Below are 14,904 nucleotides of genomic sequence, written 5' to 3'. Positions count from 1 at the left end.
AAACATCCTTTAGAATGTCATTAATAATCTTAATCAAACTTGTGTTACTATTCACACCAGTAACCTGTCAGTGAGAAGATTTAATTTCTTCTCCTGAAGTGCAGTGGGTAAGCACATACTGTAATTTTGTTGTTTTTGCACAAGAAAATTCATCTGATTATATATTAAGTATTTAATAAACAGCATGTGTCAGTGCAGCCTTTGCAGTGATTTACTTTAAAACAATCTAAAAGCGAACATACTACTTTTAATTCACCAAGCTATTAAAAAGATTTTTGGACTTTCTTCCAGTATTTCAGAGCATGACTCCAAAATGAATCAGCTAGAAACAGATTTAATACAACTGCTCATCATAATCACAGAATCACCTGGGTTGAAAAGGATTACAATGATCATCTAGTTTCAACCCCCCTGCCATAACCAGTCGCCAACCACCAGACCAGGCTGCCCAGAGCCTCATCATGCATCACAAAAAGGATTCCATGCCACTACTTAGTGAGGAAGGAGGAGATACATATACAGATGTCCTCTGTAGGCTTCATAGAAAGAGAAAGGTAAAACAGAAACAAGGCATAACTGGAATAATGTCTGTAAAAGAAGTTATATACTATTTTTAAGCCTAGATCTGTTTCTGAAATGCTCCATTAATTTATTCCTAAGATTATGGACTCCATATAAAAACAATATCCAGTAGGGAAATGGAGATTCTGTTTGTGAACTCTGCTATGTAGCAGTGAATCCATTCGCGAAAACAACGGATAAGGTTCTAAATACACATTTTCCTTTTCTGATTCCATTTTGTCTTGAAACACAATTTTTCTAATTTTGCAATCACTTCTGGCTTTTCCATTCAGTATTTATAGCTATCAACACTAATCATCTAAGCCACAAACAGAATATCACTAGCAGCAGTATTACAGATTACACTGACCACTTAAAAAAGATAAAAACCACCAACAAGAAAAGCAACACACAGTTATTTTTATATAATGACCCTCTCTGTGATGCCTTTGCACTTTTATATATCCCACTGTAGCGCAGGAGGTATTCCACAGGCTGTCTGCAAAGCTCACACTTTTTTTATTCTGTCCTGTAAACACTTCATTTACCTTCTGCAATCTTAAACTCTGAGGTCTGTTTGTCTAAGCTTTTTTGATCATGAATTAAAGATGTGGAATTCATAGTGTATCTGTATTTACTAGCCCTTCTTTACATTTCACACGTTTGCACTGAAACTGGATGCTCAAGTGTTAATACCAAATGAACAGATTCAAGTTAATAAAGGTGGCTGTTTAACTTTGATTAATAGCTTATCTCTTCATCTTACTTCTTACCTCTGACTCTCCTGCTATTCAGAATGGCCAAATTACTATGCTTCATGTTACCTTTCACAGTATCCCTTGGCAAGTGCCCAAGAAAAGGAAAACTCAAAACTCTTCACTATTTTGTTGTGATTAGCTTTTCTCTTAATACTAAAGCATTCTAAGCACTCTTCTACTACTTACTTTCCCCATTCCTTACAAACCATCATTTATTTATACGGATGGAATAAAATAGAAAGAAATATAGCAGTTCCTGAAGCACTCTTCTGCCATGTACTGACAGTTGTCACCACACAGTCCTTGCATTTTCCTTTATCAGAATATCAATTATTCCCCCTATGCATGAGTTTAGCTGTCTCCCATTAAATACTTCAACTGTGAGAAAAATTCCTCCTGTCTTAGGAGACCGCTACACCTACAAGAAACAACATAACCTTTTCATTGCAGTGCAGTATAGCAGTAACTCTGTGGACTCATAGAGCAAAAACAGAACTAAAATAACTTTGTCAGGGTCATGACAGATACCAGGTAATCCCAAATTGAACTAAGCCAGACCATACCTTCCGCTTTTAAAAGCATTAAGATCCTTTAAAACATTATATATACACATATACACACATATACGTATACATATATTTAGAATGTGGTATTGCTGCAGATAGTGCTAACTCCAGAAAGTGCAGCCAAGGAGACCCAAATATTAGTAAGGACTGAGAAGGGAAACACCTTCTCTCTGACTTACCAAATATTTTCCAGCAAAGCAGCAGCTATATTGCTAATTATTCTGATTGCTTTATATAGTACTACTAAAAAAAATCTGAAAACTTAACCTATTTTTCAGTAAGGTATTTCTAAGACCAGAGCTCATCACTTGCAATCCCTGACAACAAATGAAATGTGATGTGGTTAGAGGCAATCAACAAACGATGGCTTAAGTTTTGCATTTTAAACAATTTCTACTTCATATGGACTTCTGCTGATTATTAAGGAAACAAAAAAATATGATGAAGTTTCAACTATCCCTTATAATTGCATCTGGGCAGAAGTTGTTTTTTCCATTGCCAGAAAGGACTTTTTCACTACTATGAAAGGCCTCTTAGTTCTGATGTAGACAGATCACCACAGCTTGAAAGAATCACAGAATCCTGAGAGTTGGAAAAAACCTTTAAAGGTCATCCAACCCAATCCCCCTGCAGTGAACAGGGACATCCACAGCTCAATCAGGCTGGTCAGAGCCTGGTCCAGCCTTGCTTTGACTACCTCCAGGAACAAGGCATCCACTTTCTCACTGGGCAACTTGTTCCAGTGCCTCACTGCCTTCACTGTAAAAGTCTTTTTCCTTATACCCAATCTAAATCTCCACTCTTTTAGTTTGAAACCATATACCCTTCCCTACCACAGCATATCCTGCTAAAGAGCCTCTCCCCTTCTTTCTCAGAGAGCCCCCTGTAGATATTGAAAGTCTGCTTTCAGGTCTTCCTGGGGTCTTCTCTTCTCCAGACTGAACAGCCCCAGCTCTGTCAGCTTGTCCTCATAGGGGAAGCGTTCCATCCCTTGGATCATTTTTGTGGCCCTTCTTTGGGCATGCCCCAACAGGTCGCCCCTGTGCTGAGAACTCCAGGTAAAGTCTCACTAGTGCAGAGCAGAGGGGCAAGGTCTCCTCCCTTAAATCTGCTGACCACACTTCTTCTGATGTGACCCGGGATACAGATGGCTTTCAGGGCTGTGAGGGCATGGTGCTGGCTCATGTCCAGCTTGCCATCCACCAGTACCTTGCAAGTCCTTCTCAGCAGGCTTGCACTCTATTCTTACATCCCCTCACTTATACTGACTGTGGGGGTTGCCACTACCCACGTGGCAACTTTGCACTTGTATTTGTTGAATCCCATGAAGTTCCACTTGAGGACACTTCTTGAGTCTGAATGGCTGAAGTGAAAGAAGGCTAAGAAGGCAAGACTTCATTGCTCTCTAAAATAACCTGAAAGGAGTTATCAGAAAGGAGGGTCAATCTCTTTTCTTAGATGGCAAGTGATAAAATGTGAGGAAACAGCTTCAAGATGCATCAGGGAAGTTCAGAAATTGGATGTTAGGAGAATAATCACAGAGAAGGTTGTCAAGCACTAGAACAGGCTGCTCAGGGAAGCAGTGGAGCACCTCTCCCTGGAGGTATTTCACAGTTGTGTGGATATGGCATGAAGGGATGTAGTTTAGTGATGGGACTTGGTAGAGGTCAAGATCATGGTTAGACTCAGTACAGAAGTTTTTTTCCAACCTAAATGATTCTATGGTCCTGTTCCATTCTCCATACTGGAGTACAGTGAAAGGCCACAAATATGATTAAGAAACTGGAATATCCTTCACACACAGAAAGGCTGAGAAAGCTTGGACAAGTAGTAGCCTAGGGAACTAAGGGCTGAAAGCAGATGATATCAATGTACGTGAATTCCTGAAAGAAGGATGCAATGAAAATGGAGCGAGGTCTATTTTAATGGTGCACAATGACAGGACAAGAAGCAACAGACACAAACTGAAATGCAGGATGCTCTGTCTGAACAACAAGAAACAGTTTTTTTCCCCTGCGAGGCTAACTGAGCACTGATACAGGTTGCCTAGAGAAGTTGTGAAGATTCCATGCATTTGAATACTCAAATGACATACTGACACAGCAGTGGGCAAGCTGTACTGCGTGACTCTGCTTGAAGAGGTTTGTTGGACCAGATGATGTCCAGGGTCCCTTCTGACCTCAAGCATTCTGTGATTCTGTAATCTACAAAGGCTTCTTATAGCTGTGAACTGGATGACTCAGATAAAACTACATCCTCCAGAAAACTAACCTGCACTTCTAAGGACATAATTTAAACCTGCCACCACAGAAAATCCATTCTTAATATTCTAACTTACAACATGCAAAGCCACCTGTTAAGTCCTGAGGATTTCTACTTGATTGAAAATAATTAAGCAACAACACAGTGAATAAGCTTGACACCATCCTCACTCAGAAAATACTGGCATGCTATTCTACCTAGTGACCAGAAGCAACACTACTGTCCTTTGGGAAACTGCACTCTTTGAATAAGTTACTTGGAATTTTACCACTTTAAAAAACTCCATGCATATTTCTTCCTGTCATAGACAGAGCCTTTGTGATCCAGAATGTCTTGCTACAAGTTTTTAAATAAGATGTAGAATTGGTATTTTCATTTAAATAGAGAGGAAAAAAAACAAAAAAAAACAAAAAAAACCAAACCTGTGACAAATTAAAAGGAAGTCAATCATTACACAGAACAGCAAAAATGAGCTTCAGGTATGTGCTGTCTGCGAAAAAAATCTTTTGTTCTAAGAACAATGCTATAAAATACTGATGTGCTTGTGTCCTTTGTAATTACCCCTTTTTTTTTTCTTGTTTTTTAATTATTCTGTTTTATGTTACTGAGCTGTCCTCTGGAATGAAAAAGTACAGGGCTACAACAGAAGGATTTTACATCTGTACTTTTATAGAAATATTCCATCCCTATGAAAGAAAGTAACAATCGTTATAAGAACGAATCATGAAATGGAGAAAGGAAGGGAGGAAGGGAGGAAGAAAGGAAGAAAGAAGGGAAAGAGGGAGGGAGGGAAAAACAAAGGGGAAAAAAACCCAAAACAATAAACAACTTCATTTAGTATGTTTCTGCCTGGTACTTAACTTTGAGGAGTGAGGCCTACCTTGCAGCAAGCGTCTTATATCCACTTCAGACCTGCAACCCAGGGCAGCTCTTCTACACATGATTTAAGGAGTATACCACGCACACAAATATTTCAAAAGTAAAACTAAGAGCTAGGTCCCATTCCTATTTTGAATTGGAAGCATTAATTATGCAGTGTTGCAGGTTTCTTGAAGAGTTCAGCAAATATCAATACTGAGATTCAGGCTTTGTACAACAGCATTTTGAATCTGCATCCATCTTTATATTCACTAAGATGAAATACTACCTTGCTAGCATTAGTTTAATAACAGCAGTATGTACAGGACAAAACAGGAACTCAAAATACAATAAAATGAAGGAAGCTAAACATCTCCCTAATTAACTCACATACTACACTTGTATACTAAAACAGCAGATTAGCCAATAACCCTTTTCAATATAATGGATGGCTACTTGTGGTTGGAAGTGTCACAACTGTGTTGGAGTTACTAGTATGCAATTTTAACTTTACCTCTTGCTAATACGCTGCATCCATTGTTTACTTTCAAACCAAAAAGAAAAGTCAATGCTATAGCTACAGACACCACAACAAAACATTTTAGAACATAAACCTACATAAACCTTCCTTTTTAATTAGTCCCTTTAAATGATCGTGTCTGTTTCTCCAAGCTGCAGAAAGAAATGCCATGAGTTAAACGTATTTGGAGGTTACTCACTACTCGGAAACCCAGCTACACTGCAGAACAATACATCCAAAGGCTTTTAGTTGGTTTAGCTAGGATTTAAATACAATTTATTTATTTTTTTCTCACCACCACAGTGGTGATCTTACAGCTCATGTAAATAAATTCCACACATTCTTCTATTCCCACATAATGCTTACAGTTCTGGTGAGTAATTCCACAGCAAAAGCCTGCAATTTTTTCCAGACTGAAAACCAGACCTTTTAATCTGTTAGTGTGTGTCTGTATTGGAGCCAAAATTACTTTTCAAATAGGATCTAATAATAATAATAAAAAAAAACATAAAATCCTCAGCCTTTAAAGTTACTGAATTTCAAGGGTCATGACACAAAAAACTATTAATTAAATTGTAAGCCCTGAAATAAGATAATTAGTGCCCACCAAGATTAATTACAACACAGAAGTAGTATAATGCTATAAATTTGATACAAGTTAAAAAATGCAAAAAAGTTCAAACAGTGGTAGAAAAAAAATGAAGAAATCACATGCTCCCAAATCTGTTTCAATCCTGTTGCAGATGAAACACACCCATACAAGAAAACAACAAAATGAAGGAAAGCTTGACAGAGAATTTACAAGGCATATTTAAGAAAGCTATCAGTGAGCAACCCAAAGAAGGTGAAGCTTCAAGTTAAAGGCATCAAGTTAAAAAGACATCTCCAGCTTAGGAATTACAGGTATCTCCAAAAGCACTGCATAGTGATTCTGTTTTAGCACAGCAGTTCAGTAGATGTTCAATAGCAAGCACATCCCAGACCTGCAGTTCTTGGTGCTCTAAGGCATTAAGTGCATACTCATAAGCTGTAATTTTTTGCAACTTTTGTGCTACGGAAGTGTGAAAGCTATTTGAAAAAGAAAGCAATTAGAAAACTTAAGCAAATAAAACTTGTCCTTATGATATATCTGACACTCAAAACATCACTTCTCCCTTGCCCACATTTTTTTTTCATTTTACAAGATGATTATTTCTGTTTGGTGATTTCTAATCTACCTATTTATCTACACTAAAAAGCCATATGTCTGCATTTACCTAAGTTATGCACAAACATAAGCATACTGCATAAATCTGACTAGGATTCAATAGTGAATGAGACTAAGACTGTACTGACTATGTAATACAACAAACATCACAAGTGACTTTGTGGTCCTCCTGTAACTTATAGGATGAAGACCCTTCAAAAGCCAGAAACAGTTCAGTAGACTTTCTTCAACTTGTTGGTGTCTTATTCCATCCTTATGAGGTAATATCACTAAGCAAAGCAGTTTTTTTTTTTCTTACAATGCCCATGTTACTGCACACCGCAAAAAATTCTACAAGTTGAAAAGCCAGACAAAGTCTAGGAGTGGTCTGGTGAGCTGTGTGTGTCAAGTACACAGTGTGAACATACATATATTAAGTGCATGGCTGAAGACACACATGTATATGTACGTGTATTGCCAGGGTAGTGTGCTTGGTTGGAAGGCAGTCTGTACCAGCAACTGTAATTGAGCTGCAGCCACATGGGCTCTTATGTCCAGATGCCAGCAACTGGGGAGATGGATTCAGAGGTCAGCTGTGTGTGCCTGAGAGTCTGAGACCTGCTGCTGGAAACAGACACACTACACATACATACACAATGTGCATGTATTCCTTATTAGCTGACAGCCAATGTGCTCAGCAGGAAAGGGGAGCAAAATAAAGCCACTAGTGCTGCTGAAGTTCATGAGAGTGCACAGCGTGTGTGCATTACATACATACAGCCACAGATATGTGATGTACACACGTGCCTTCTGTGTGTAGCTACTGGGAGTGCATGCTCAATTTCATGACCGGTTGGACCTGAGAGCAGGAAGCTGTGGCAGACTTGAACCTCTTGAGGTAGGGAATCCACCCCAATTCCTGTAAGAAAATACAATAATACTAAGTTTTTACCTGAGAACAATCAGCTTTGGCTACCTCTGTAGTAGTCTGCAGTACATCACGAAGACAGTCTCCCTTTTCTTGGATCAACAGATAAGCAAGTAGCAGAAAAACATGGGTAGGGACTTGAGTTGTAACAGGCAGCAATGACCTCACTGAAGATAACCAGTGAGTAACTGCTGACTTTTCTTTCATGAGCTCTAAAATCTTCCAAGTAGTGTATAATGAACAATAAGAGCTGGTTATGGGGAATAGGAGTTCACAGGACATCTGAAAACAAATGAAACATACAATTTTCAAATGAACAAGTAAAATATCATGAAAGAGCAAATAAAAAATAGTAAGTTATTCAGTTCTATCATCTGAAACAAATCTGTTACTGAGGATCCCAATGCAGTAAGTGTAATTAATAAGTCACAGTACATTTCTTTACAATCCTTTACATTAATTCTTGAATTTAGGATGACTGAATGCGTTACTACTCTACTCACAAATTTCCCCTTTATTTGGAATCCATCACTCCTGTTTCTGTAGGTAACTGCAATGCTGTGTCCTCATGAAAACGTACACAATAAAACTGGAGTACATTAAAAGCTTATGTTCCTCACCATTACACGTACATTATATAAATATTTAAATATTTTAAGGAAATTCTCATGCTTTTCACTGCACTCACTAAAAAACCATACTTTATGTTAATCTTACTCTGCACTTATTTTTGCTGTAACTGTTTCATTTCTCAGAATTCATGTTCTACAGTTGTCATCATGGGAGATTAAGTTTAGAAGAAGAAAAGCAGTAAAACACAAGTGAGAATTTCTCCTGATTCGGAAACTCAGAATATTACCAATTCCTTTTGATTCTTTACATCTTCCTTCTTTAATATTTCCAAAAGATCTGTAGCCAGTTGCTGCCTAGTAGTTCCAGAATCACCCTCCTGTAAGCAGTCTCCAACTGACGAAGAAGATAAGATTTGTAGCAGAGGCATCACCAAAACAAGGGCTGTGGTTGAAATGTTTTCTGAAGAGGAAAGGAGCTTGTAGGCTATTGAAGATAGTGGGGACAAAAGACAATCAGCCTGGGAAAAAAGAACTAATATTGTTCGTATTTTTGCATGATACAAACATTTCTAGGAAACAGGCTGGTCAAACAAAGTTGCACTTCCAAGAATTACGCAGCGCATAGTAATGCCGCCTATTCATTTCCATGGAAACTACAACAGATACAGAGAACACAATAACACTATTTGATAGAGCAAATCCTCAGCTACAAACTGTTCCAATACAAAAATTTTTCCACACAGTCGCCACTCTTAGCTCTGCATTTTCACCAGCAATGAACAAAAGCCTGCATGCCACGCTTCTACAAATCTGCACCACCAGAGGTGACCCACAGTTGCTGTTGAAAGGCACCACCCACTGCCTCACTGCGCTCACACCCACGGTTTGGTCTCCATAAACATCCAGCAAGTACTGATGGATGTCAAGACATACCATTTTTTTTGCATTGAAAAATTCAATTCCACCCCTTTCCTCCATACACACTTCCATGTCAGATGCTATTTTGTTCAATTTCTATTTTGATTGTCTTTCTGTCACACAACAACAAAACGTAATGGAATATTGTTGGGAAGGTTCACTCTCTTCACTCTCTACTGCGATCTAACATCCACTACTGTGTTGTGAAAATGTAATAATAAAGGAGGCAATACTTTTGGAGAATCCCTTTTATTTTCGGTAGAACGTTCTACTTAGAGACTCTACTCTTCTGTTCTTTATTGTACAGCACTTGATGGCTGCACAAAATTCAATAATGGAATGTAGTGTAGTCCCTCACTTTTACTGTAATAACTCAATTAATCAAAACTGTTAGTCAAAAGCTCAGACAAACATTAAGAAGATAAATAGGCCTACTCTCTTAAGATCTATCAAAATAAACCATTCAGAATGTATTACTCTCCACTGAAAATATCCTCTTATTGACTTAAAAATGAAACAAACAAGCTTCAATAAAAAGGGATAGAATACAGTATTCATGGAAAAAGTCAATGTAGTGGAAAAAATTGAGCCTTCAGATCATATTTTAGTTTTCAAATCAAGGGAAAATCCTGTTTATATAAAATATTTCACATTTCAACCTAAATGCAGGGGAGTGCAGAGCCTATTCTCACAAAACAAAAATAAATACAGTCTTAAGTGCATGGATTCTTCTTTCAGAACAACGTTACCTAGACTCAAGATAGACTTCTGTTGACTTTCTGGCATTTGCAGCAGCAGAAGTGCTAGTCCAATTACACACTGCTCCACTGGAAACACCTATAGGGAAAAAATGAAAAAGGTTCAAGTTATCTTTGTTTTTCAAGGGGACAAACAAGAAAAGCAACTATAATATTCTAAGGAGTTTCTTATTGCCTTTTAATGAACGCAGTGATACAGAACATGCAATTAAGAATAAAAATAGCACACAGTAAGGATTTTAAGTGAGTAACTACAAACACAATACTCAGTTTAAACCAACACATATGTGTAAAGGTTAGCTTATATACACAGCATCAGTTCGCTTTTTTTTTCCTTCAGAAAAATAAATTAAAAAAAAAAAAAAATCAGCTTTCCAAACAATACTGGTCACTCAAAGATGAATGCCATATATCAAAGTCTTAAAATCCTGCCTTTAGCATGACAGCCTTTAAGTTTAACATGACTATTTCCTTCCACAAAAATCAACCCTTACCTCTTGTAAGAGCTCAAAGTTGTCCTCTATTATGGAGATCAGAGATGAACATTCTCCTGTTACATTTAAACACACTTCACAGAAGCTTATCAGTTGCAGACAAAATTGGGATAATTGAACTTTCCAAAACACAGGAAAGCGCAACAAGCTGAGGAATAGCTCTTGAAGAAAAAACAAGGCTTCTGTAACTTGTGGCAAGTCTTTAACCTGTAGAGAGGTAGTTGAAAAACACATCCCAGTTTAATTGTCCTTCCTTATTTATGGAGAATTCCTTCATGTTTAAAATTAGTTTTATTAGTCTACAGTCTTTTCATTGCAGTTACTATTAAAGCTTCAGAGAACAAAATTCAGGAATCTTTAATAAAACTTATCCACAACATCAACAGATGAACTTAAGAATTTAAGGTCCTACAGTGACTGATAAGAAAAATCCCTTGTTCTTCAAATGCAGCAGAAAATTAACTCAGTTCTTGAGGTCCTACCAGCCAAATAAATTGTATGGGGATTTCATACAGCAAGGAAATATTATTTTTACAGAAATATTCTTCAATCAGATATTTCTACGTTACTCTATAATGTAACTAAGATTTTAACATACATGTAAAAAGAAATGGTTGTAGTATTTACCACCATGCAGAATCAGGTATACAGAAAATGAAAGATAGTGCTGTATTCGTTAACTTGAAAGGCAGTAACAGCACTGTCCTTGCTGTTGGGGTCTGGCAACAAATTTACCTGAAGATGTGGAATCAAATCACACAGGAGCTGAAGAATATGATGCTCCAGAACACAAGGTGCTTCTTTATGCTTTGGACCACGTGGCTGAAGTAAAATCCTAAGCAAGCCCATTCGCAGTTCAGCATATTCCCGTAACTGAGATGGTTCACAGTACAGGTATCTTAGAAATGGAGCCATTATAGCAACACATGAACTCTGTGCCCTGCAGTTAAAAAAAAAAAAAAAGTTTGCCAAGAGTACTTCTTACCATAAACTGAATGAATTCCAAGGAAAACCCAAGTAAGGTGACATTCCCTGGGTCTGCAGTAATTCACAGGATACAATTAACAGAAAGGTGTTAAGAAAAACATTACTAGCTCTCACAAAACAAAACAAAGAAAAAACCCCACATGATTTACTATCACAAAGTACTATCTATCATGAGATCTAATCTAACAACCACACAATGAAACGCATTTGTAAGAGACTCATTCATTCACTCAGGAATATGATTTGATATATACTTGAACATTAAGATACTCTTCATTTTATTCTACTTTTCCTGAATTCAAGAAAGTTACTTTCTGTGGTGAATAATATGAGAGTCTACTGCACCATAATGAAACAGTACTTGGAAAACGTTATTCAGAATTATCCTTTTTTAATTATTAAATCTGATTTCAACTAAAAACAGCTATCTGTTCCTTCTCAGTTATTAGAATCATAGAATGGTTTGGGTTGGAAGGATCCTAAAAGATCATCTAGTTCCAACTCCACCGCCACAGGCGGGGATACCTCCCTCTAGATTGTGTTGCTCCAAGTCCCATCCAGCCTGGGCAACAATCCCAAACAATTACAGGAAACAACAGCTAGTTTAACCAATGCAGCTTCCTGGCAAAAACTTCTTTCAGTTTGACCATGTTAGGATTGCCAGTTGATCCTGACATTAGTAGACTAGTCAAGTAAGTCTATTATTAGACTCGTCAAATAAGACTAATTACCACGACCTTTAATAAAGTCATCCATTGTCTCCCTATCAGAAATTTGGTGAAATACACCTGGGTAAGTGGATTCTATAGGGGATGGAAAACAAGCTAGACATTTAGGTTCAAAGTGTAATGATCAGTGATGCAAAGTGCATCATCAGGCTGTCAAGTGATGGTGTTCCACAGGAATAATTAGTGGGTTCAGTGTTCCTTAGTCTTCATTAATGATTTGGTGATAAGATGGCGTACACTCTGCAAATTTACTTCTGATATCAACCAGGAGAGAGCATTCAAGGCACTGGTAAGCACATTTTTTCAAAGGAACCTGGATAATTTGGAGAAGCAGACTGACAGTAACCTTTAACAACTGAACATGGCTTGGTGCATGGCCTTGCATCTGTATGCTTTCCTTTAGCAGGAGATTGACTTGATGATCCAAGTACCCTCCAACCCCTACAGTTCTGTGATTCTGTAATGGTCAATACATTAGCAAATATTCTGAAAATCAATGTTAGGGATGAGTTATAAACAAGACTTTGCTTTGATAGAGCTTGAGCGCAACTTAGAAGAAATCTACGTCAACATATTATCAGTCTGGAATTCCAGTCCACAGACATTTTTGCACCAAAAGTGGTAAGAAAGTTTAAGGTGTTGAATTTGAAACACACCAGCAAAAAAACACAGTCAGACCTCTGTGGAGACTCTTTGTGAGTCTCAGATTTAGTAGCTGAGTGGAAAGACAAGTCTGCAAATAATATTTAAAAAATACTCCGATTATTTAAATTGGACTTTTACATGAATGTCTCTCTGTTGATCATATAGCTTACATCTACTAGAATTTTAAGATCAATAAACTTATTTACATTAGCATAATACAGAAGTCAGTTTCACTATAATATTACTCTGATCTGTTTACACGAGTCTTCCAGAGAAGACTTCGACACAAGAGAAAGGAGATTCTTTTTATCTGAAATGCATACGGTTGCAAAAACATTCAAAACATTTGCCTGCCAGGCAGCTCCTCTGTTTGGTATCTTACACCAAAGTTTTACTGGAGAAGTTCCTTGGAGATAAGCATGAAAGAATGTTGAAACTGTTGGCAGATTAGATATCTATTTCTTGTTAAATGTATGACTATGCCATTGATTTTCCTTTTTTTAAATCCTCTTTCCTATGAGATATAGCTTCCTGTGCTTATCTTACACCATCCATGTTTAGTATAGATCAGTTACACACATAATATATTAATTGTCATCTTTGACTAAACAGTCATAATTTTGGCAAATACAAATCATTCTTGTATCCCTCTAAAACTCTACTTGCTAAAACATGGTGCAGATTACAATTTTTAATGAGATTAGTAAACTTCTTCCATGAGTAGCTGAACTACAGTATTTGTGGTTTCTAGCATAGAAAGTGGATCTTTTTTTTTTAACTAATTTTATTTGATTTCTATTTTTAACTCTGCTTACAAAATAAATAATAAAAATAATTTTTTAATCAACTTTGCACACATTTCTCCACATCCACAAAAATGTTACCAATGCAGGCGATTAAAGAAAAAAATTAAAAATAGATTCTTAATGGATTATATTGTTACTTATTGTTCTATTTTTAATCTTTAAATTACAAAATTTAATGACACAATTATCTTTTTCCAAAGAAACTCTTTATATTGCTTACACACAAGCCTGTACAATTGCAGTTCACTTCAAGAAGAAAATTTTGCTGACAATTGAGTTACCTACTTTTCAGTTTCTTCTTTTACTTACCTCTCCGAACACTGATGGAAAAATACTGTTATCTGCTGAAGTAGAACTGGCCAGCAATCAGGTCTATTTTCAAGGACAGTGATTAAAGGATGAGGATTGTTCCTGAAATGCAGAGAAATCACATTTGGATCTATAATGCAGAAAGAAAGTGTGTAAATTTACTAGCTTCAAAATTAAAGCAGCTGTAGAGATGGACAGTTTAATACCCTGGTATCACCAACCCTCTTTACCTGCTTTCCCAAGACTTACATTATGAAATTAGTGCATTTTCTAGGATCCCTGGGAGAAGAGAATTAAACAAAAAGTCAATCTGAAAATTCTTGGCTCAGTTCTATTTCTTTTTTTTTTTTTAATCAGTGTAATCAACAGTGTTGTGTCAGCTGATTTGAGTTGGTAGCAGCACATTTGGCAGTAGGTTCCACATAGTGCGCACAACATATTGAACTACAACATACTTCTGTCTTTTAAGCACAGGTAGTAATCTTCAGTGACTGAAACCAAATCAACCATTTGTTCAACTGAACACTTTAAATCTGTTCTCAACTGACTGCCCTCACCAGCTTTTCTTTTCAGAAGGTCCCACAGCAGCCTGCAATCCTTCTCTTTATTGCCAGCCTTGGGACAACTGCTGATTTGAAAAGATCACCAAGGCATCACACTCAGCTATTCTTCACAGACAGACCTCCTACCACCCACACAAGTCTGCAGAATCAATGACTGACTGCCACTTACACCACCCAGAAGGCCTGAAAGAGCCCTATTTGACTAGCATGCAGACAGGATTGCTGCTTAACCAAGCTGCAGTTGGTGCTCTGGGCTCCAGCCCTCTCACTATCCTACAGGCCCTCCAATAAATTCATTCAGGTTTATCGCTTCTTCTTTGGACTGGGGGCCCCAAAACTGAACACAGTACTTCAGATGTCATCTAGTGAGTGCCAATACAGTAAGATTGATGAAACTAGCAAACAATAATTAGATGCTGGGAACTGAAATTGGCAAATTTTGTCTATATAAAGAGAATGTATTTTCACTGAGAAAAAAATCAGTT

The 14,904-nt window shown here is 37.3% G+C and overlaps 1 protein-coding gene across 3 annotated transcripts in view; it reads right to left on the bottom strand.

Annotated features, from left to right (window-relative positions):
- The window catches only part of FOCAD (focadhesin), a 92,625-nt gene that overhangs the window by 59,601 nt on the left and 18,120 nt on the right, over nt 1-14,904 (bottom strand). For all 3 annotated transcript variants that reach the window (XM_042826874.1, XM_042826875.1, XM_042826876.1), the window contains exons 7-12: nt 13,857-13,958; nt 11,117-11,321; nt 10,382-10,588; nt 9,879-9,966; nt 8,499-8,695; nt 7,664-7,921 (exon numbers count right to left, since the gene is read on the bottom strand). In XM_042826874.1, coding sequence (XP_042682808.1) covers nt 7,664-7,921; nt 8,499-8,695; nt 9,879-9,966; nt 10,382-10,588; nt 11,117-11,321; nt 13,857-13,958 — 1,057 coding nt within the window. The remainder of the gene's footprint in view (nt 1-7,663; nt 7,922-8,498; nt 8,696-9,878; nt 9,967-10,381; nt 10,589-11,116; nt 11,322-13,856; nt 13,959-14,904) is intronic.

The sequence above is a fragment of the Centrocercus urophasianus genome, unplaced genomic scaffold (genome assembly GCF_019232065.1).
Source record: "Centrocercus urophasianus isolate 14NV4802_14NV808 unplaced genomic scaffold, USGS_Curo_1.0 seq_27, whole genome shotgun sequence".
Lineage (NCBI taxonomy): Eukaryota > Metazoa > Chordata > Aves > Galliformes > Phasianidae > Centrocercus > Centrocercus urophasianus.
The sequence above is the reverse complement of the archived record's forward strand: the minus strand, read 5'-3'. Positions and strand labels throughout refer to the sequence as shown.